The sequence below is a fragment of the Micropterus salmoides genome, unplaced genomic scaffold (genome assembly GCF_014851395.1).
Source record: "Micropterus salmoides isolate LMB-PRFRI ecotype aquatic unplaced genomic scaffold, ASM1485139v1 Ms_hic_scaffold_2, whole genome shotgun sequence".
NCBI lineage: Eukaryota > Metazoa > Chordata > Actinopteri > Centrarchiformes > Centrarchidae > Micropterus > Micropterus salmoides.
This window is the reverse complement of record NW_024041150.1, coordinates 16,685,179-16,709,100: the sequence shown is the minus strand read 5'-3', so window position 1 is coordinate 16,709,100 and position 23,922 is coordinate 16,685,179. Positions and strand designations below refer to the sequence as shown.

At 40.4% G+C, this 23,922-nt stretch overlaps 1 protein-coding gene and 1 long non-coding RNA gene across 2 annotated transcripts; both read left to right on the top strand.

Annotated features, from left to right (window-relative positions):
- Nucleotides 1-1,634: 1,634 nt before the first annotated feature.
- LOC119912476 lies at nucleotides 1,635-23,821 on the top strand. The gene is made up of 6 exons (XM_038731687.1): nucleotides 1,635-1,723; nucleotides 22,148-22,489; nucleotides 22,678-22,719; nucleotides 22,836-22,946; nucleotides 23,105-23,139; nucleotides 23,249-23,821. Exons 1-6 carry the CDS (start codon nucleotides 1,678-1,680, stop codon nucleotides 23,363-23,365), a joined length of 693 nt encoding a protein of 230 aa, XP_038587615.1. The 5' UTR covers nucleotides 1,635-1,677; the 3' UTR covers nucleotides 23,366-23,821.
- Nucleotides 2,149-3,090, top strand: LOC119912480. The gene is made up of 5 exons (XR_005446163.1): nucleotides 2,149-2,232; nucleotides 2,406-2,447; nucleotides 2,606-2,713; nucleotides 2,830-2,864; nucleotides 2,992-3,090. It is a non-coding gene; the product is annotated as an uncharacterized LOC119912480 (long non-coding RNA).
- Nucleotides 23,822-23,922: the final 101 nt, after the last annotated feature.

Below are 23,922 nucleotides of genomic sequence, written 5' to 3'. Positions count from 1 at the left end.
TCAACAGGTGAATCCAAATTAGTGTCGTTCAGTGAATGTTTCGTTCATTTGACCTAATCTTTTATATGACTCCAGTGGAACAAGTAGACTCACTCTGTCAGCAGAATCCGGACCTGATGTGGCCCATTCTGCATCCAGACCTGCCAAACTGCTGCGTTTATATAATGTGTTTATTTCTTTGTTCCTCTCTCTGTGCTGGAGTTCCTTTAAGAACTTGAAGGTGTGGTGATTGCGCTGCAGGAGAGCTAATCTCAGCTCTTTATTAATTTTTCATTCATGCGTTGCTGTCTTTGCTTTTATTAACAGTAACTTTTGCTTGGTTTAGATTAACAATCTGCTTTGGTTTAAATAATAATTACTTGGGATGAATTTGCTTGGTTTGAAGTTACTTTTTGCTTAAATTTATTTGCCTGAATTAACTTTTGCCTTGATTGACTTAATATTGGGTGGTGATGGCGCATAGATAAGATGCTTACCTTTGGTGTGGGAGACCTGCGTTCGATTCCCACTGTGAGACATCCACCATTGCGTCCCTGAGCAAGACACTCCCAGAGGCGTGTGACATGTATAGCAATTGTAAATATTTTTCTTTGTTTGTATTGTTTTGGTTTGGGTGCTCCATGTCAGAAGTGTTTAGGCAAATGGCTGCTTTTTAAGAGATTTGATGTTAAAATAAAGAATATTTTTACACGTGAATGAAACACTGTCTCAGTCCCAAAACGTACCTGTGTGCTTTCTACTGAAATATTGCTGTGTGGTCAACTTTAGATGATACTTCCTGAGATGAAATTCCATCATAATTTTGTTCAGTGAATTTATTTTTACTGTGACCAATAATGAATAATCTCCAAATTTGCATAAATTGTTTTATATATATATATATATTGCTTTGCCACTCTGCACACAAATTCACATTCTAAATGCCCATTAAAAACGTTGCACCGTTTTACTACAAGCTGAAATTGTGGCTATCAATACTACTTTGTGTTTCTGTTTTATTTCAAAAAAGTAAAAAAAAATACATTTTGGTAAGATTTGCAGATTGCTTATCTAATGAATTAAGCAAAGCAAGAGGAGCCTTGATCCTCACCTGACAATGCATTTGTAAACTTCATGGATTATGTGGTTTATGATGGACTGTGGTGCTGAAACAGTGAGGAAGCCGGAGCGCCCAGCGGACAACCACTCAAAGGCAGGGAGAACATGCAGACTCTGTGCAGAGAGGCCTGGGCTGAGCGAGGTCTAAACTCAGAACCTTCTGCTCCGAGGCCGCAGTGCTGGCCACTGGGTCACCGTGTTGCCCATTAAAAGAGGTGAACAAGCAGGGTTTAGGTGGGCGGTATGTGGGAACTGAGAAACGGGAGAGAAGACGGGTTAGACAGCTTATATACGTGAGTGCATGTGACTGGATTTGAGAAGCACATGTGGATGGAATGAGTGAAGTAGAGGGAAGTTCCTGAACCTCAGTTTACATAACTCCATGTAAAGTCTGTGAATTATATGAATGAACTTTGTCTCGTATCTCTTGAAGTCATTTGGTGTCGCACTCTGAAAGCATGTATGGGGTCAGTGGACCAACTGGATAACATGATAAGAGAGCCCGCCTCTTAAGTTGACAGCACCCTTCCTGGAGCACAGTTTAACTACAGACACTGCAGAGCTGCAATCATTCGCACTATGATGAACTTCATCTTGACAACAGCTTTAATTATCTGCAGCATCAGTAAGTACTGCCAACACATTTCTCTCTACTTTGTTGCTTCTACAATTAAGACTTATTTTCTTATGTATAATTTATTCAGAGGTGTTGTTTACCTTCCTATAACACGCACATCTCTTATTGTCTCTGGTGTTTGTTTCAGGCTGGATCTCTGTCTCAGTTTCTGAGTCTCAGACTGTGAAGGTCCAGCCTGGTCAAGAAGTCACACTGTCGACTACCAACATTTCCAAACATTCAGGCATGACAACCTGGTTCAGAGTGGTCAACAGAACCAAGGCCAGCTGTATCTCCATTATGACCAAGGCTGACAGCGATCCTAAATACTGTGATGGAGTAGAAAATGGAAAATTTGAAATGAGCTCCAACACCTCCACTGTCTTAATTTTGAGAAAGACAGTGGAGGTGTTGGAGCTCATTTCAAATTTTCCATTTTTCTGACTCTGGGCTGTATTTGTGTGGATTTTTCATAGAGGGACAGACAATTTTAAGTGTGATACATTTAAATGTTGAAGGTAAGATTATAAAATCCTGTGGTACCTGTTCTTCTGTTGTGTCTTTCTATATTTGCAAGTTTAATAACTGAACTAAAAGACATAGGTGGAGATTTAATCATTGTCAAAACAAATGTGATAAAAACATTTTAAAGTAAAAAATCAAGATTAAATAATCTTCATTTTGTTAAAAGGCAGTGATGAATCTCATGATGACGCTGACAGAAAGTCTACAAGTAAGATTCTCTTTAAGATTTCTTTGTGCAGATTCACTTCTAGTCATTTTTAAGATAAAAACAGTACAGCTAACTTAACATTTGTCAGTTTAATGTTAGCACTTCTCAAGCCACTAAAGAGAAAATAGAGTCTAACTATATTTTCTTTCTTTTAACAGAGAGTGATAGAATACCAAACCTGATGAGTGTGATCCTGGGCGGCCTGACTGTTTTCCTCATAATGGTCATCATCTGTCTGGTTGTTAAAAACAGGAAACTTCAAAAAGGTACTGTTTGTATCTTGGTTTTGTTTTTTCACTTCCCTAAAATTGTGTGAATATGTTGAAAGAGTACAAATGTTCATGTTGGTCACCTGATTACAAATATTGTCTCCATCATTCAGCTGCCAACAAAGAACAGAATCCACAACAGCATGAGGTAAATTAAGTTTGATTGTTTACTATTACATATTTAAAATTGTTAAAGGTGGTTGAATCATGTTGGGATTTAGTTTTTCTCACAAACTCAGCTAGTTGACGTGTGGAACTGTGTGTCCTCTTTACAGAATCTGGACTCTGATGACCTGAAAGCACTGAGTTTGTATTCAACAACAATAAGAAACAGGAGGCCTGCATCAGAGAGAGAAGTGGAAACTCATGTTGTTTATGCTATATATAGAATAATGCTATTAATCATATTCATCAATTGATATTCTTTTGTGGGTTGGGGGGAGGGGGGGGGTTACCATTTTCTTATTAAAAATGTACAACTAATGAAATTAATAAAAGTGATCTTTTAGTCTCATGAATCTCTCACTCTCTGTCTTTCTAACTCTAGAGAGACTGTCCATAAAGACAATAGATAGATGGAGGTCTGCAGATGGAGGAGTGAGTGAGGTGCACATCACTTGTTTAACAGGAAAAGACAGCAGAGTGTGGTCTGATGCTGCGACCTCCAACTAGAAAAAATGCCCCATCATGCACCTGGAGCGCTTTGAGGTCGGAAGTTTCAACTGGGAAAAATCCCAGTTCCGACTGGTCTCGAACGCGGCATGAGCACAGCTGAGGTGAAAATCATGAGGTCGCACATCTGAATCTGAATCAAGTCGGACATGAAGCAGTGAATTCTGGCTGACTTTCCTCTGTCAAGTAGATGTGGTGGGGAAAGATTCCCCAGGTGCAGGTTAAGGTGTGGTGGTGTTGAATGCAGCCTTGACTTAACTCCTCCTCTGGCCAACCTCCTTATTAGGCTTAGGCTATATAAGACACCTGTGTTCCCTTTCTCTCTCTCTGCTTCTTGATCTGTCCCTGCTGTGGTTGTGGCCCAGTTATGTGAAAGGAATAGTTTCATGCATGTTTGTTTTCCCTTAACAGTTTATGTTGCTTACCTGCACTTTGACCTGTTAGGAACCTCCTTTTCTCCTGCCCTGTGACTGTTGATTGTTGTATCTTCATGACCCATCTCAGAGGTGGCGAGTAGATACATAAATGTATTTTAACGCAGTAAGGCTGAGCCTGGCTAATTGTTTCACTCAGTTTTCCTGATTCCTCCTTGTTTTTGACCACTGCTGTTTCACCTCATTTAGTTTCCTGTTTGGCTATTTAGTTAGTTTTGCTCCCTTCCTGGTCCACTGTGCCACATAGACAAAGTGATCAGGTTCTATATTTGTACAGAAAGTAGATATTTAAACTGTGATGTCAATGTGTTACATGTCTGAATAAAAAGTGATTGGTAGTTGTATTTTTGAATATAAATATTTATGACACCCACATGCTGCTTGTTGCACTTTGCACTGTGGTGATAAACAGCACTGTTTATATCAGGGAGATTGGTTTCTTCACACCTAGCAGACTAACTTGCTCATCTTCAGTGTTTAAGTCTCTCCCAAGATGCCTGAAGCAGAGTGAGGCCTCATCCACATTACTGCCACATTTGAATTAAAACAGACTTCTTGCTACATTTGCACCTTCCATCCAGACTACAATGACTAAGACTTGAAACAGAAGCTTGGAAGGGCTGCCGACCCAGTTTTGTGTTTTAAAACTTCAGAGGGTGTTTTAGTGCAGACGGGCCAAAATGGAGGACTTTAGAAACGATGACGCAGACTCTCACGCTCGGCTCTAATTGGGTCTCAACTCATGCAAAGCAGAAGCATGATGCTACTGACCGGGTTTTTGACATGGTATTTTTATTAAAATATTCTGTACCGTGAAAATAAAACTTATCCGCCTATACTTGTACTGTGCATGTCACCGTTTACTTTGGCAACGCCCAGTCTGTTTTCCTCCGCCACACTCTTGTTACATTCAGTAACAGTCCCAGCTCATTATTGGTGCATGCAAAAAACTGGTCTGATGCTTCATCTGTATGTATTTTACGGAATAGACCATCTGCTTCATGTTTACACTGGCACGCACATGCCCAGTGTAAATCACTAGTGTGGATGGAGATAATAAATTTAATTCTCCGTTTGTAATCTAGTGGACCTAAATTTATTAGTTATGCATTTTAATAAATTTGAGAATTGATACCCAATTATGAATTATTATTCATAAAATCAGAATTTCCTCGTAAAGGGCACCACCGGAGTTGTTATAATCCTAGAGTCTCCGGACCTCTAGGTAGTTTTGAATAATTATACAATTATTACTAGTGATCAGTTAGTTAATAATCGCTCAATTATCTTAAATCAGTCAGTCAGTCTCATATCTAAAGGGTCAATTCTCTTGGCAGGAACTATAAATAGGCAACACACACAGCTCTTGATTATATTACAGTGAATTTATTCTCTAACTAAGGTGATAAAAAGATGGTTGGATACAGGGAACATAAACATTTGCTGAACACTGAGCCTGGAGGTTCGATTGTGGGAAGCATTCAACTCATACGGCATAGAAGAGCTAATGAAAGTAAACTAATGCTATAGTTTAGGAGTTAAAATGGACATCTGATCACAGGACGTGTGTTAAGTCTTACTGCTTGTCGACAGCCTGCTTTTGGCCTGTTGCACGGGTCCCACGCTAGCTGCCGATCCTGGCTTTTTGCTAGGGATTGTCCGGGGTTCTCCGTGTCTGATTGAAAAACCTCCTCCGTCTGGCAATTCGGCTGTTTGCAGGTTTCCTTGGTTGCAGTTGGCGAGACCACGTGGCTTGGTCTGACCTCGGTGAAGTTGGCTTCGACGAAAAGGCTTAAAATGGAACTTGGTCGTTCCTGAATTAGTCCAGTGTAACTTAACGGACTGATAACTTTAACAAACAAAAGAAAGAAAGAAAATAAAACAAACTGAAGGCAGATCGATTACTCGGCACTTCAGGTGTGTAGCTTCAGGCGAACAAAGGCCTGTTTGTTTCGCTGGCCGAGTCTGGGCGTGTTGCCTGGCGAGGCACGCCACGCGCGTGCCGAAGCATCCAGAGGGCAGGGTGGAAGAGCGAGAAGAGGGAAGAGACTAAGAGTGAAGAGCGCGAGCAGGTCGCGTGTCGCTCTTTTGTTGCCTGGGGCGTGGTTCCCCAGGGGGCGTCTCAGGTTTCCCCAGGGACTGCCTTTCCAAACTTAATGTCTAAAGAAAAGAAATCTATTTGCACGTATTATAATCAAATATTTTCCACAATCGAACCTCAATGGTTGAACGGTTGTACTGTTCTAGGCGTTTGGTAACAGGAAACAATTGTCACATTATTGGTCAGGATATTTGTACATTTAACAGCATTTCCGACGAGGGCATGTAATACTTATTTCGCCCACTTGGGGGAGCTCAGGTTACATGAGGAAAGCTTGGATTAAATCAAAGATCGTCTCTCCTTAGGAACCGGGGAATTTGTTGATTCATCCTTAAATTCAAGCTGGCGATTAAGAGTATAGTAAAACATTTCTTTGTCATCATTTCTAAAGGAATTTTGTAAGAAAGTATTATGAACAAGCATTGATTACATTAGATGAAGGAGTGTCTTGCTGAAAATAAAACATTGCACAAGTAACTTCTTTTCAGCACTAATATCAACAACAGATAGCAACAACAGTTAACATAACAACTCAAATAGAGGCAAACATATTCAGGTAACTAAAGATTTAATTAAATTGAATTAGATGCTTTGAGTCTTTTGGAGACTGCAGTCCTTTGTCATCCAAAGTTCAGTGTCTGGAACATGTCACACTTAAGTGAGACAAGGAGTATCCTTTTGATGTGGTAATAAAACAAAGAATAAGGTCAGTTTCCACGGAAACGTGTGTGGTGGGGTAAGTTTTGATAGGCTGTTCAGGGAGATGCCAATGGCTGGCTTGTGTCCCTTTGTCAGTTTAACAGTCAGGCCCCGCGTTATCAGCTTCGGAATCAAAAAGGTGCCAGTTTTATGGTCGGGCTAGCACTTAGAGAAAGCAACTTTGACCCCTCCCCATCTTCTCTGGGGAGGAGAAAGGAATTTAGGGTAGCTCCACATTCATTCAATATAAAATGCACAAATCCACATCGTTGTTCACTACAGTAAACTAAAACTGTAGTGTGGATGGGGCCTGACACTCATGAAGCCATTCTCTCAACAGGCTGTACACTGTTCTTTTGGAACAGAAAAGCTCACCTGTACATTCAAAGCAGGCTGCTTTATGTGAAAGACAGTGTGCTTTTCATGTGCTACAGCAGTGGAGGAATAACTGGTGAGTGAAGATGTGCCAGATTTGATAGACCACCTAAGGGTGGTGGATTTACAAACTGGTGCAAAGCCACCTAGAAATTCACTGAACATGAGAATTAAGTTATAATTCAAAGAGCAGCTGCTCCAGGGCTGCACAAACAGGCGCTCAAAGGAAGGACTTTCTTTGGCCTTCGGTTAGTGAAGCCTTGTAAGGGCCCTGTGAGGCAGTGGCAAAATTTACAAAGGTCAAAGTGCGCTTGGTGACCTTTCTTGTATAAATGTGCTTAAAGGACAACATTTATTCATTTAGCTGACGCTTTTACCCAAAGCAACTTACAATTGCTGTACATGTCAGAGGTCACACACCTCTGGAACAACTAGGGGTTTAGTGTCTTGCTCAGGGACACAGTGGTGGATGGGTCACAGTGGGGGATTGAACCTGGGTCTCTCACACCAAAGGCATGTGTCTTATCAATTGCGCTACCACCCCCAAATAACAGCACTGAGAGATGACAGTGTTGTGTTCCATTTCACGATACCTTCATGTTTTGATGGAGGAGGAGCCAGCAAAGGACACTGATGACTTTAAATTTCCTAATAGGGAGATTTTGCAAGCAGGGAGGAGTGAGTGACGTACATGTCACTGGTTTAACGGGCAAATAAAGCACAGGTAGGAGCACAACTGACCTGAAGATCATGAGGAATCTAAAGTCAAACCTTTGTTAAATAAAATATATGAAGCAGAGAGTCATGAGGCCTCCTTTCTTTAACATTTACATTTCTATTCAAGGTCAGGATAAAACATTTCCACAATACTATTTTTTTACGATTTGCTTGGCTATGCTGACCTTTATTATTATTTGTCTCTATTGTGTGCTGACACAGTGACTGTGTATATATACAATTGAAAGCTGTAGCTTTCTGTCCTGAAAGGGTTTGCATGCACATGTTGGTAAGCAACAAGTCTTGTGCGCTCCCTGCACGCAACTTTCCACTGTGGGGAAAACACTGTATCAGCCGAAACGAAAGCCACAGAAGGACTGGCCTTCAGCTCTCTGCAATGAAACCACACAGCATACAAAAGCTGTTCTACTTTCACACAACAGCTTTTCTAATTTCTCTTCAAATTTGATGATAGTTTTGTTGTTATATGTAGATATGCAGTTAGTTAGAATCCCATCAGCAGTAAATCCATCTCTTCTCAAACTGGCACCTTCTTTACAGATCACACTGATTTCACTCTGTCAGTGTTATACATCAGCATCCTGCTTGCAGAAAAAATGCCTTGTGCAGCCTCATTCTTGCAGAGCCAGACAACAGTGTCTTCCTCTGTACAGGTGCTGGTCATATAATTAGAATATCATCAAAAAGTTGATTTATTTCAGTAATTCCATTCAAAAAGTGAAACTTGGATATTATATGAATTCATTCATTACACACAGACTTATATATTTCAAATGTTTATTTCATTTAATTTAATGATTAAAACTGAAACCTAAAGAAAATCACAAATTTAGAATATTAAGACCAATACAAAAAAAGGATTTTTAGAAGTGTTGGCCAACAAGTATGAACATGAAAAGTATGAGCATGTACAGCACTCAATATTTAGTTGGGGCTCCTTTTGCCTGAATTACTGCAACAATGCGGCGTGGCATGAAGTCGATCAGTCTGTGGCACTGCTTGGGTACCCCATAGATTTTCTATAGGGTTAAGGTCAGGCGAATTTGCTGGCCAATTAAGAACAGGGATACCATGGTCCTTAAACCAGGTACTGGTAGCTTTGGCACTGTGTGCAGGTGCCAAGTCCTGTTGGAAAATCAAATCTGCATCCCCATAAAGTTGGTCAGCAGCAGGAAGCATGAAGTGCTCTAAAACTTCCTGGTAGATGGCTGCGTTGACCTTGGACCTCAGAAAACACAGTGGACCAACACCAGCAGATGACATGGCACCCCAAACCATCACTGACTGTGGAAACTTTATACTGGACTTCAAGCAACGTGGATTCTGTGCCTCTCCTCTCTTCCTCCAGACTCTGGGATCTTGATTTCCAAAGGAAATGCAAAATTTACTTTCATCAGAGAACATAACTTTGGACCACTCAGCAGCAGTCCAGTCCTTTTTGTCTTTAGCCCAGGCGAGACGCTTCTGACGCTGTGTCTTGTTCACGAGTGGCTTGACTCAAGGAATGCGACAGCTGAAACCCAGGTCTTGCATACGTCTGTGCGTGGTGGTTCTTGAAGCACTGACTCCAGCTGCAGTCCACTCTTTGTGAATCTCCCCCACATTTTTGAATGACTTTTGTTTCACAATCCTCTCCAAGGTTGCGGTTATCCCTATTGCTTGCACACTTTTTTCTACCACATCTTTTCCTTCCCTTCGCCTCTCTATTAATGTGCTTGGACACAGAGCTCTGTGAACAGCCAGCCTCTTTAGCAATGACCTTTTGTGTCTTGCCCTCCTTGTGCAAGGTGTCAATGGTCGCCTTTTGGACAGCTGTCAAGTCAGCAGTCTTCCCCCGTGATTGTGTAGCCTACAGAACTAGACTGAGAGACCATTTAAAGGTCTTTGCAGGTGTTTTGAGTTAATTAACTGATTAGAGTGTGGCACTGGGTGTCTTCAATATTGAACCTTTTCACATTATTCTAATTTTCTGAGATACTGATTTTGGGGTTTTCATTAGTTGTCAGTTATCATCAAAAATAAAAGGAATGAACACTTGAAATATATCAGTCTGTGTGGAATGAATGTATACATTGTACAAGTTTCACTTTTTGAATGGAATTACTGAAATAAATCAACTTTTTGATGATATTCTAATTATATGACCAGCACCTGTAAACTGAGATACCTACAAATTTGCAGGACAGTTCAACAGATACAAAATCTGCTTTGTAGATGATCTAATTACTAGTCTAATAACTACTTGTGATCAAATTTGAATTACTGTGCACTGCACTCCCTTTGGTCAGGTGCGAGCTCTTGAGATTATAATTACACACTGTGTAATAGTGTAACAACACCTGTGTTTTGACTACCCCTTGCAACTGACTTTACAATCATTCCTGCCTACCAATAGTATGGTTAAGGTAAATACAGGCATTCTGATCCGAGGCCTGTACACATAACTTTGGGGTTAACCCTGGGTTATTCAGTACCACAACGGTGGTTCACTTCTTACCAGGGTAGATCACTATGGTAACATATGCTGAGCAGCTAACCTGCTCTAGAGCAGATTATGCCTGACCGCCCGATCCGCACTGCCATAACGTGACAACAATGAAGCAGTGTACTGTAATTCTCTATTCCCAGTGCGCTCACGATGACTGGCACGGGTGCGTTGCTAGCTCATGCAGTGAAAGCAGATAAGCTAGCAACTGCATCTGCAGGTCACAGCGCAGCTAGGCTAGTCTGCTATAGCCGGAGAGAGACAGCCAAGGCCACATCTCTTCCGGTATAGTGGGACAAAAGATTGCTCGCTACTTCGGTTGGTTTAATTTCCTCCACGAGTGGCTCATAGCACTGTTTTGCAGCAGGCGAGGGTGTTAACCCTGTCACTGCTTCACATGGAAGCTGTGAGCTTGAGCCTGACGCTCTGCCTTTTCCAAACGCCAGCCATTGTTTGTGGCTGAAGGGGTCTGTCACAAGGGTGAGGCATCATATGCACAATGCTTGAGTGTGCAGTGTTGGACCAGCCTCTCCAGGTTTGGCTCCTGAAAGGGAGAGGCAGACACAGGCTGTTTTTTCCGCTGAGGTCGTACAGACCATCCAAGCAGCGAGCAGTCTCCACCACTACTTGCTGTAAAGCTAAGTAGTTGGGCTTTCAAGCTGATGGATTGAGAGGAAGACAGATCCATCTATCTGTTTGGTGGGATCCGTTTTTCTGGTCTGATGGAGAAGGGGATGTCGCGCTGCAGCTATCTCTCCTGTCCCGAGGGGTTTGGTGACAGAAGAGTCTTCACCCACCCCCCCATGATATGCTTTCTGCAGGGTGTGAGAAGACAGCGACCGGTGTCGTGTCTCTTGGTGCCTCAGTAGGACTTTCTGCTTGTGCTTGAGGCTCTAAGGTCTGCACTTTACGAGCCCCTGGAGCAGTCCTCATTCAAAATGCTATCTTTCAAACAGCCTTGCTGCTAGCTTTCACCTCTGCTAAGAAGGTGAGTGAGCTGTGTCCCCCCCAGCTACATGCTGCATTGTGGTGACCACAGTGCAGTTGGATTGAGACAAAACCACTCCTTTGTTCTTAAGAACATAAGGAGCATGTTCAGGTCCAGGACAATAAATCTAGATGTGTTCTTCCCTACCCCACTTACGGTACAGGTAACCTCTTTTTATATGATGGTGTTAATGGTCAGGCCAAGGCCCTATTGTTCCAGCGACGTTCAATGCCAAACAAAACAAACACAATCACTCACATAGAAGTGATGGCCGGGGATGTGTAACACTTGGCCCAAACCAGCACAAATTCTGAACGTCAACGCCCCGAAACAGCACTGCACTAGTGGAGGAAATTTTGACTATGCACTACAACAAACTATGAGGGACCAACAAACAGCATCAACAACAAATTAAACCAATAGTAAATTAGTTTTATTAGAATGTGATCAAATTAATTAGGAATAAAGGCATGTCTATATGACTGTTTCGGATAAAGGCCTGGACCTCATTTACAGAACTATTCTCAGATTTAAACTTACTACTTTAGATTATTTCCAGCGGTGTGCTTACGTTGATTCATAAAAGATACTGAGCATAAAAGACCTTGTTTATGGAGGTTCTAAGAAGCCCATTTGTGACTTACATGCAAACTTACATTGCTGATTGAAGCCAGGCAACATGTATTATTTGTTGGACCAAAAACTACAAAACTAAAAGTTGCAATTAATTCCTCACACCATGGGGTTACCAGCCATTCACCCTTGGGGCGGGGGCATGGCTGTCTCTTTAGCATGTGATATCGAGTCCTTTATGCTCTGTGGGGGTCATTGGGTACCCTGGCTGCTTGGGTTCTTGCCCACCTGCCAATAGGATCTGTGCGGCGCTGTTGTGGTGTCCCACTCTCATTAACAACTGCAGTGACAGTAACTCTGTGACAGGCTTATGCGCACACACACACACACACACACACACACACACACACACACACACACACACACACATCGTCGCTGTCGGGCACAAACCTTCTATGTCCCAACTCGTGATTTTTCAGGAAATTAAAAAAAACCCTGTATTTTTATTATAATTGAACACGGCATCATTGAGAATCACCAGCTGTTTTTATACTTTGTATTGGTAAAATATTTGTAAAAACCACAGACAGATGTAAAGGGTAACCAATAAATAATAATAAATTTATTTAAAAAAATAAAAATGATTAAATGTGGAGATTGGAGGTTTCTGCCCGACAGCGACGATATATTTATTAACCTTTATTTAACCAGGAGAGTCCCATTGAGATTAAGAACCAAGGGTGACCTGACCAAGACAGGCAGCAGCATATAAAAAAATGCAAACACATAGGTGCAGACAAATAACACAGAAGATTAGTAAGCTAACACTTCATAAAGTCATTTTATATAATTTTTACAGTCTAAGAGCATATACATATTAAGGCATCTGCCTCTAAGTCTTTCATTTTGGATTTAAATGGGTTTAGCAAGATTATTTCAGGGAGTTTCAAATCCTTTTGCAACATATTCCATGCTGAAGGTGCAGAATACAGAAATGCCTTCTTTCCCGTTTCCGTACGGGTATTTGGCACAGAGAGCATAAAGAAGTCCTGAGAACGCAAAGAGTGTCACCCATTACTTTTCTGCATGATATGAACATATAGGTAGCTGGGCAGCAGACCAAGAATTGCCTTATATATGAAAGTGTAGCAGTGACATAGAGTATAGCTCACAGTGGTGAGTCAGCGCTTTGCAATTTGTAATGAACCTCAAGGAAGCATGGTAAGCTGTGTCAATCATATGAAGATTCTGTGCAGAGGTATGCATATAGAAAAGATCACCATAGTCCAGAACAGATAAAAACAAGTGGTGCTTTTTACATTAAACGAAAAACCCAGTTTTAGCCTCTGCTTTTTCACCAAGTATAGCACATGTGGCTTAGAACTCAATCAAAAGACCCAGGTATTTATAGGAGTTAACAACCTCTATTTAGCTTCCCCCCAGAACCGGAGGTATGCTTTGTGGCCTGGTCCTGGATTTGGTAAACAACATAAGTTTGGTCTTATCTGCCTTTAGAACTAATTTCAGCTGCATAAGGGTATTTTGGACTTCGATAAACGCATTCTGCAAATATTCAATTGCTTGTACAAGAGTTGACACACAGCAATATATGACAGTATCTTCAGTCTTAAAACTTCATCATCAACAGTATTGAAAGCTTTGGACAGATCAATAAAGAGCGGTAAGATTGTGTTCAAGCCTTTCAGAGATCTCATTTTCTCATCATATTTATAGTTTATCTCACATGTAATAAGTAAGTAAGTAGTTGACAGCATAAACACAAACTAAAAGACAATACATGTGAAATTATTTAACTCATGTTTTTTTTAAGGTAATGGTGAATCTGATGATGAAGTGGATTTTCAGACTGAAAGTAAGGTTTTCCTCTCGTAAGATTTGTTTCATTGTGCAAATTACCATAGAACCAGTAATTTTAATCTTAACCATGTCTAAAACTACCAGATTAGAAAACTATAAATATTCTCTAGAATTGTTCTTGTAGCCTGATGGAATTCAAACCTAATGAGTGTGATCCTGGCTGGTCTGGCTGTTTTCCTCACTATGGTCGTCATTGTTCTGGCTGTTAAAATCAGGAAACTTACAGGTACAGTAGATTATACAGAGATAATTTGTTGCACATCTTCTTGTAAATGGTGTTAACATGATGCACAAGTCCAAAGTAAAGTATATGTTCAATAATAATTAAAGTTTGTTATCTACCATTTAGCTGTGAATGAAGAACCACAGACAGAAGGAAACAACACATGAACACATTATTCATTTATATAAACTGTGTGTTATGGTTATAAAGTTGCATGTAGTTGTTTGTAGTACAGTGACAAACAACAAACAGTTACAAAATTGTTATTTTAAAATTCAAATGTGACTACTGTAAGGTGGAGCACTTCATCCTATTGTTTGAATGATCAGTTTAAAACAGTCTTAGGTTTAGCTTAAATTGTGAAAAACAGCAGGGATTGTATTTAAAATCATGTTTTAACATTTAAAATCATCTTAGTTTAAATTATTCCTTTGTTGTAGAACCTACAAATCCACCAGTTTGTGGATTTTTGGCAACTCAGCAGTGTGTGTGATACAATATGTGACTATATACTTTGATTTCTAGAATCTGGACTCAGATGACCTGAACTACGCAGCTCTAAGCTTCCAGCCAAAAGCAAAAATAAACCGCAGGCCTGCATCTGAGAGAGAAGTGGAGACAAATGTTGTGTATGCTGCCACCAGATAGACTCAGAAAGCTACTGGAACTGCAGCTCAGAGTGGAACTGATGCTTTTTCAAAATAAACTGCTGTTGCGTTTTTGTGTGTGGAAGGAGTCAAATTAAATTAGAGTTATTTTTAACTTTCTCACTCATGTCTCCCTCGGTCAAAGCATCTGTCTCCATTATTTTGTCTGCCTTTACTCTGAGAGAGAAAAGAGCATGCCTATGTGTGATGGACGAGGAGTCAGAAAGGACACTGATGTCTGTCACTTACAGAGAGAGTGAGATAGTCTGAGGAGGGAGGAGTGACTGAGGTACACTTTACTTGAAAGGAAAGAGAATAGCTTATAACACAATTAAAGTACTTGCTGTATTTAGAATTGTTTGAAAAATAGTGAGGGAGAAAAACAATAAAATAGACCAGCCCCCTGTGGTAACAGTGTCTGTATGAGTAGAGAAAAAAGTCTCCACAACACCAATATTAAAAGCATTGCTATTCTTACAGAACAAGAAAACAGATCTTTTCGTAAATGTATACCAATCTCTTGTGCCATTGCTAAATCACTACTAATCACTTTACACAAACTCCGCTGTTTGCCTCGACTGCTAAAGAGAATCAGTGCAGCACCGCAGCTATCGTCCAAAAAAATATATCCAAGCAGAAAAGGACTCGGCCGGATTACCTGGATGGACTGATGTGTTATATCACTACAAGAGCGATTTCACATGTGTCTTGGCAGAGATAGGTTTCTAACTGTGTCTTTGTGACCTGAAGCTTTATTGTAGTGATTTCACCGCCGGTTCCTGTGTGATGAAGTGGCAGTTATTGCATTTATGGGTGGCGATGGCACAATGGATAAGACTATGCCTTTGTGTGAGAGACCTGGGTTCAATCCACCACTGTGACCCATCTGCCTTTTTCTATTTTCCTGTACTAGCCTACACACACATACACATTTACACGCTTTACTCACATTCTCACTCAACATATGGAAACCACAGCATGTAGCCTAAACTCCACCTGTGCCCGCCATTTTGGGTCCTCACCCTTGCTTAAGCTCTGCGCGCCACATGTGCAATTTTCCTCGTTCTTCCCCGCCTTTATTGCCCTCCACGCACCCCCCATGCACACACACCTACATTCACATGCTTGCTGATTGTTGTATGCATTTGCACAGAGCAAAGGGTCCTGGAGAGATTTTGGGCTTTGATAAAAAAACCTGAAGATGTTTTTGTTAGAAGAGAAGAATGTCAAAGCCCCAAGGTATTTGTAGCTGTCCTGAACATCTGCAATGTGGCCTTCTGGTCACTTCTGATCATCTTCCCTCTTTTTGATACCATGCGACCACACTTGTCCAGTCCAAACGACATTTCAATGTCATTGCTGTAGATCCCGGTAGTGTGGATCAGTGAGTCGATGTCTCGCTCATTTCTGGCATACAGCTTGATGTCATCCATGTAGAGGAGGTGAGTGATGGTTGTTCCACTTCGGAAACAGTATGCGTAGCCAGTCTTTGTGTGATGATCAGGCTGAGGGGGTTCAGGCCTATGCAGAACAGCAGCGGGGATAGTGCATCGCCTTGGTATATGCCGCACTTGATGGTGACTTGTGCAATTGGCTTTGAGTTGGCTTCCACAGCCCCATAGAGTTCTTGATGAAGGCTGTTAGTGTCCTGTTGATCTTGTACATTTCCAAGCATTCTAGTATCCATGTATGTGGCATTGAGTCGTAGGCTTTCTTGTAGTCAATCCAGGCGTTGCACAGATTGGTCTGCCTGGTCTTGCAGTCTCGAGTGACTGCTCTATTAACCAGTAGCTGGTGCTTGGCTCCCCTGGTATTACTACCCATTCCCTTCTGGGCCCTGTCCATGTATTGAGCCACATGCCTACTCATCTTAGCCGCTATGATGTCTGACAGGAGCTCCCATGTTTTGCAGAGGCAGGTTATTGGCAGGTAGTTGGATGGGATTGTTCCCTTCTGGGGGTCCTTCATGATCAGGACTGTCCATCATAGAGTTAACCACTCTGGGTGGGTCCCATCCATCAGCAATTGGTTCATTTGTGCTGCCAGGCGTTCATGGAGTGCAGTTAGTTTCTTCTGCCAGTCAATGTGGATCATGCCAGGGCCTGGTGATGTCCAGCTCTTCATAGCTGCCACTCTTTCTTGGATTTCTGCTGTTGAAATGGTTACTGGTTCTTGTTCTGGGAGATTGCTGTGATCTGTTCTTAGATCCACTAGCCACTGAGCATTGGTGTTGTGGGATGCCTCTTTCTCCCATATGTTCTTCCAGTACTGTTCAGTCTCAGCCCTGGGTGGATCTGATCTTGTGTTATTACCCTGCCACTGAGAGTACACTTTGAATGGTTCGGTGGAGAACATCTGGTTTATTCTCCAGGCTTCTGCTTCTCCCTTGTATCTCTTTAGGCGGGTAAGTCTTTGTTTGGCAGTCTCCAGAGCCTCAGGTATCGACCGCTTGTTGTATTTCTTAGGTAGCACCTTCCTTGCACCTTTCTGTAGCTCTGAGAGCTGACTAACCTCTCTTTGTGTTGCCTTGATCTTTGCCTCTAGCCTTCTCCTCCATGGGGGATAATAGTCAAGCATGTATAGGATCACTGTTGCTGTGGTGTACATCAGCTTATTGGTCTTGGTTATGGCTTTAGTAGGGATAATATGTAGTGCTGCATTCACATCTTCTAGCAGACTTTCAGAGGGTACTTTGTCATTTAGCCTTGGCAATCTTGGTCGCTGTACTTGGGGGTCCAGCTTGATTATGATCTTCAATCGTCAGTCGCGCTTATGTTGAGCGATTCTGTGCTGAAAGGGCTTGTTGTTATTGGGGCTTGGGACCCAATCTCTGAGTGTGGGGATGATGATGACATCTCCCCGCTGACCTGTCGTCCTGGCTCCCCCTTGACTTAGCATATTTGTTGCACCTCATCAATCTGTAGTTGTGATAGGAGTTGCCATTTGCGGATGTTAGAACACTGAGCTAGGAGTTGTTTCTTTGTCAGTGTTGATGATGGGTTTCGAAGCATCCATATATCCCACAGTCTCTGCATATAACCCCTCTCACCGGGATTGCTTGTTTAGTAGCATTGCATCAGATCCATATTTTCCGCTCTAGTCCATTTTTTATATATATATATAAACATATATATATATATTTATTAACGACAGCAGGCCAACTGATCTGCCACTTAACATCATAATGCGCAAAACCCAACCCAACAGTAGATCTATCGTATCAGCCTAATATCGGTTCACACACAGGATTATCGCTGTAGTAAGAGATGCACCGATTACATTTTTCCTGGCTGATTCCAGTTACTGATTTTTTTAAAAGGTCTGACCTGCTGATTCAAAATTTTATTTGGAACCCCATCAGCACCAGTATAAATGTTCTCTTCTCACTGGGGTCCATTCATTTTTTTATGGTCATAATGAAACATTGATTAGAAAATAACACTAGCACAAGGAGCTGAAAATATTACATTTTAATTCTTCTTATTCTCCAACTTATTTTTGTGTTTAATCACAAACCACAGTAGGCTAATCTGCTCACCTTGCTTTTCCTCTCAGACACAGAAGCACACACCCACACCTGGCTGTCTCTCTCTGTCTGCTCTGACTGTTTTTTGAAAATTAAACCATGTAAACCTGTTTTGGTACAACTCCTAAATAGGATTTTGAACCTGAAAATGAGCATAATACCACCTCTTTAAGTTACTTCTGCATGGCTTTAATTGTCAGACCAGGAGGTTCTTGCTTGGTCTCAAACTGCATCTGACACAGATATAACGTGGTACTGTAGAGACTCATGTGAAGTCATCATTCAGAGTTTATGTTGTTTGAAATTAGCTCGAAACTTAAATACATATGCAAAGGCATGCATTGATAGGTCAGTGTGAGCGGAAAGATGAAAAACAAAAGACGCCCCGCCTCTCTAAACCCCTTTATAAGAGCTCAGTAGTAGTGCTTATAAGTCCTACTTACAGTAGTACAGACTTATCTTGCAGTGACACCATTAAATGCACAATGAGGAGCTTTACCATAATAACAGCTCTCCTTCTCTGCAGCCTCAGTAAGTACTGGCACTTCGCTATTATCAGCACCCAATAATGCAACAACAATTTAAAATTGTAAATTGTTGTTGTTGCCTCATTACAGTAACTGTTGCATTATCCACTCAAGGATAATCTCTTGTTGTCTCTGCTGTTTGTTTCAGGCTGGATCTCTGACTCAGTTTCAGACTTTGGAGGTCCAGCGTGGAGAAGAAGTCACTCTGCTGTGCTCCAACATTTCCAGAACTCCAACTCAGACAGACTGGTTCAGACTGATCAACAGAACCAAGCCCAGCTGTATCGCCTCCATGTACGGGTCTGAAAGCGAAGCTTCACCCTGTGATGGATTTCAAAATGGAAGATTTGAAATGAGCTCCAATGTCTCCACTGTCTTTCTTAAAATCAAAAAAGTGGATTTATCTGACTCTGGATTGTATTTCTGTGGATTTTACGTGAAGACACATACAGTCATTGCCAGTGCAACACATTTAAATGTTCCAGGTAAGATTGTAGTCAAGCCTTATTCAGACATATAATTTTCCATTAGATTCACCATATATCTAAAACATAATGTCACAGTAATATAAATACTGTATAAAGACAACAAGAAACCAATATGTCTCAGATGAGTTTATCCCCCTCTTTCTCTAAAAAAGGTAGTGGTGACTCTGATGATGAAGTGGATTTGAAGACTAAAAGTAAGGTTCTTCTTTTCTCCCTTAAGATGTGTTTCATTGTGCAAGTTACCATAGAGTCAGTCATTTATCATTAAAATTTATCATTAAAAAACAGAATCTAATTCTATGATTTTTTCTTTTAGAAAAACCTGATGGAATGAGAAACCTAATGAGTGTGATCCTATCTGGTCTGGCTGTTTTCCTCACTATAGTCGTCATTCTGGCTGTTAAAATCAGGAAACTTCAGACAGGTACAGTAGATTTATAATTTGTTGTAAATGGTGTCAACATGATGCACAAATCCAAAGCAAAGCATTTGGACACTAATAATGAACTAATCAGACATTTGTCTTCTGTTGTTTAGCTGTGAATGAAGAACCACATCCAGAAGGCAACAAGGTGATCTTTGAGTTATGGTCTTAGTTTAAATGATTCCTCTGTGGTACAACCCACAACTGCACTAGTTTACATATTTTTGGCAAACTCAGCTACACTGTGTGTGTGTTACAGTATGTGACTCTAAATCCTTGATATTCTTTCAGAATCTGGACTCTGCTGCACTGAGGTTCCTTCCAAAGACAATCAGAAGCAGGAGGCCTGCATCAGAGAGAGAAGTGGAAACTCATGTTATTTATGCTGCCAGCAGATAGACTCAGGAAGCAACTGGAACTGCAACTCATCAACTCATATTATGTAGTACTGTAAACAGACCATTATTATGTAATTTTCTTATTTTGTATTTCTCATGCAGATTACCATCTGACCAACACTTGTATATTTATTACATGAATATAAAGTAATGAAACGGTCAGCTTCAGTTTTTACTGAATTTATTTTGACTGTTCCAAATACAGTACTGCTTTTCAAATTACTGTACTGTATAATTCAAATACACTGTACAATAGTAAAGTACTATATATAAAATATAGCTTACTGTAGTTTAAAATATAATTAGGTTATAGCCTAAAACAGTATTGTGCTGTTTACAAATATAGTAACGTCAGTAGTGCAAATAGGCACTGCATTTGTAAATGTGTAATAGGCCTCAATATAAACTTCAGGCTATCAGCGCTGCTCAGAGTTAAACATATTCATACAATATTATGACTTTTTTCCATATGTTGTCATGTATGAAAAGCCCCACAATGAACACTGTAAGCAGACTATTTGATTATTATAAGCAAATGATTTAAAGAGCATGTGTGTAGGAATGATTCTGTCCCAAGCTTTTTGATCCATATCAGCAGCTGATCACCGTAACTGTGATCACTATTAGCAGTTTCCCCTGCCTGGATCTGTTGTCTTGTGTTTTTTTGTGTGGGTGGTATATATTTGATGAGGAGGAGCCACAAAGGACACCAATAACTGTCAAACTTACAGGAAGACTCAGATGGTCTGAGAGGTGGCGGGAGGAGGGGGTGAGGTACACATCTGACACGTCTGAGCACAACTGACCTTAAAGCTGCAAGGTCTTTAAAGTCAAAGCTTTGTGGCAAAGTATAAAAAGAAACAGTGAAAACTGAACTATTTACATTTGTCTAAATAATATCAGGCTCTTTAATTGTACAGAATGTTGAAAATAGTAAAGCAAATAATTAACTAGCCCCCTGTGGAGACAAACATTGTCTGTCTTGACCACAAATATCAAACAACTTCCTGTTGTCAAAGACTATGAGTAATGCTACCTTTATAAATTGCATACCAATCTCTTTCAACAATGAACCACCGGGTCTCCTGATACACAAAATAATGCAGGCTATAGAGGTGTAAAATTCCAAAAAATGAGAATCACAATCTTCTTTTGAATATCAAGTTACTGTTAGCCTTTCAGTTCAATCCAGTGTGACCAGAACTGCTGAATATTCACACTATGTTTTGTCTCAGACTGATGTCATGTTGTGGTCATGTTGTGGGGGTGCACAAAAATGAACATGTGATCTCAAGTGAAGGTAGAGATTCACATGTTGTTCCAGCTGAAGAGATGAGCAGCTTGATGTTAGAGGACATTAACATCATGGAGGGCCACGTTTATACATCCATGGTCATCATGGACCCCAAAGAAGCAGACTACTTTCAAACATGATCCCTGTAATATATATAGTCATCCACAAATGTTTCCAGGAACATTCAGGTCACCACAGTCCCCTGATATCAGCCTCCAGACAGAATTCACAGAGAGCAGCATCCACTAATAAAGCCTGACAATAGGACACTACAGGTTCCTGTTAAATCATAGCACAATGTGTGGCAGCTAGGTTCAGGGCCACAGGTGGACTATAATGTGTCCAATATTTAATCCTGGCTCACCTTCAGCACACATTCCCATCTAAATACCGTCAGGCATTAACATGTTTACTATTACCTTAAATTGAGCGTCTTACTGTGACTCTACACATCACACCTCTCAGCTTTCTTTTTTTCTCTCTTCTCACCTCTCAGCTTTCTGATGTTATGTAAAACCTTTGCATTCTGAAAATGTCTTTGTTCATTGTATTGCATGTACTTTGGGGTGAATATTATTATGAATGAACATTTTCTGAAATATATCTTGTGCTCTGTGAGGCTAAATGTTTGCTTCAACACTCCTAAAAGCATTTATGTGGTCAGTTTGAGCAACAGAATAAGCAACAAAACAGCCCGCCTCTTTGCATTGAGAGCACACTTCATGGGGAACACTTCATTTACGGACATTGCAGAGCTTCAGTCATACGCACAATGATGAACTTTACCTTGATGACAGCTTTCATTCTCTGCAGCCTCAGTAAGTACTGCCACTGAATTACTCCCAACTTCAAACATATTTACTTATTATTCACCTGATGAGTTTTATTATATTGTTATATTGTTTACTGTCATGTTACTTTATAACTAGAAAGTCTTCTTGTCATCTGCTGTTTGTTTCAGGCTGGATCTCTGTCTCAGTTTCTGAGTCTCAGACTGTGGAGGTCCAGCCTGGTCAAGACGTCACACTGTTGTGCTCCAACATTTCCAAAAATGAAGGTGTAACATTCTGGTTCAGACTTGCCCAGAGAACCAACATCAGCTGTGTCTCTGTTATGATCACACCTAAAAGCAATGCTACATTCTGTGATGGATATCAAGATGGAAGATTTGAAATGAGCTCCAACATCTCTGCTCTCTTTCTCAAAATCAAACAAGTGGGTCTATCTGACTCTGGACTGTATTTCTGTGGATTTTATGTAGACGGACATCCAAGTTTCAGTGTAATACATTTAGACATTAAAGGTAAGAGTATTGTAAAGTATTTCTATCTTTGGGTTCCCATTATTCAGCTGTGTGTTTTTCTGCTTATATTGCAAAAAATATTTTGATAATTGTCTTAAAACAACATCATGTGTGCAACAAAGTGGCTTCAATAATTTATATATAAATCTGCCAAATCAAGACTGAATTTATCTTCATGTCATTAAAAGGCAGCGATGAGTCGCATGATGACGTGGACAGCAAGTGTGAAAGTATGATTCTCTTAAAGATTTCTTTCCTTGTGCTAGTTGTCAATTATTTTCAAGAAAACAGATCAGCTAGATTCCGTTTTCTAACGTTTAGTCTAATTTAATGATCTTTGTTGTAGAAGAGGGAGATGGAATAACCAATCCGATGAGTGTGATCCTGGGCGGTTTGACTGTTTTCTTTGTAACAGTCATCATTGGTCTGGTTGTTAAAGTCAAGAAACTTCAGACAGGTACTTCTGAACTAACTATATATCTTATTTATTGATGACTGTATTTTTTATGTTCAGCATGAATGTATTTCAGGATAATGAATATGCTGTTTAGGCTTTTAGCAGTTTTTAATCGAAAAGGCCAGTTAACTGATTAGATATATTGTCTCTTTTATTAGCTGTCAATGAAGAACAGATTCCACAACAGCGTAAGGTGAATCACGTTTTATCATTTACTATATATATTATTGTTTTAATATGTTGAATCATGACAATTTGTGATCTCGCTATTTGACGTGTGGAACTGTGTGTCCTCTTTACAGAATCTGGACTCTGATGACCTGAAAGCATTGAGTTTGTATTCAACAACAATAAGAAACAGGAGGCCTGCATCAGAGAGAGAAGTGCAAACTCATATTGTTTATGGTGCCAGTAGATAGACTCATATTCATCCACTGCTGTTTTTTCATGGACAGATGGAAGGAGTGATAATTTTCTTATTGGAAAAGATTACAATTGCTAAAATTACTAAACATGTGATTGTGTTTTTACTCTCATGACACTCTCACCCTCTGTCTTGCTAATTTTATCTGAACTGGTGACTGTCCATATAGACAATAAATAGATGGATGTCTGCAGCAGTGGAGGAGTGAGAGAGGCGAGCACCATTTGTTTAACAGGAAGAGACAGCAGAGTGTGGTCTGAGCACAGCAGGTGATAATTATGAGGAATCAAATCTCTTAAAGAATCAAGTCTGAAATGAAGCATGAAAATGAAGCAGTGAATGCTGGCTGGCTTTCCTCTGTCAAGTAGACAAAGTGATCAGGTTCTACTTTTGTACAGATGCTTTGGAAACTGGATATTTTCACTGTGATGTCACTGTGTTACATGTCTAAATAATAAAAAAAGACTAATAAATAATAATAAAAATATTTTAAAATGATTGGTAATTGTAGTTATGAATATAAATATTTATGACACAAACATGCCAGTTTTC

Bases quoted from the DNA above. Each gene is read 5' to 3' on its own strand.
- LOC119912476 (XM_038731687.1), top strand. From the start codon at position 1,678: ATGATGAACTTCATCTTGACAACAGCTTTAATTATCTGCAGCATCA. The intron at 22,490-22,677 runs GTAAGAGTATTG...TGTCATTAAAAG, and splicing joins AATACATTTAGACATTAAAG to GCAGCGATGAGTCGCATGAT. The intron at 23,140-23,248 runs GTGAATCACGTT...TCCTCTTTACAG, and splicing joins AGATTCCACAACAGCGTAAG to AATCTGGACTCTGATGACCT.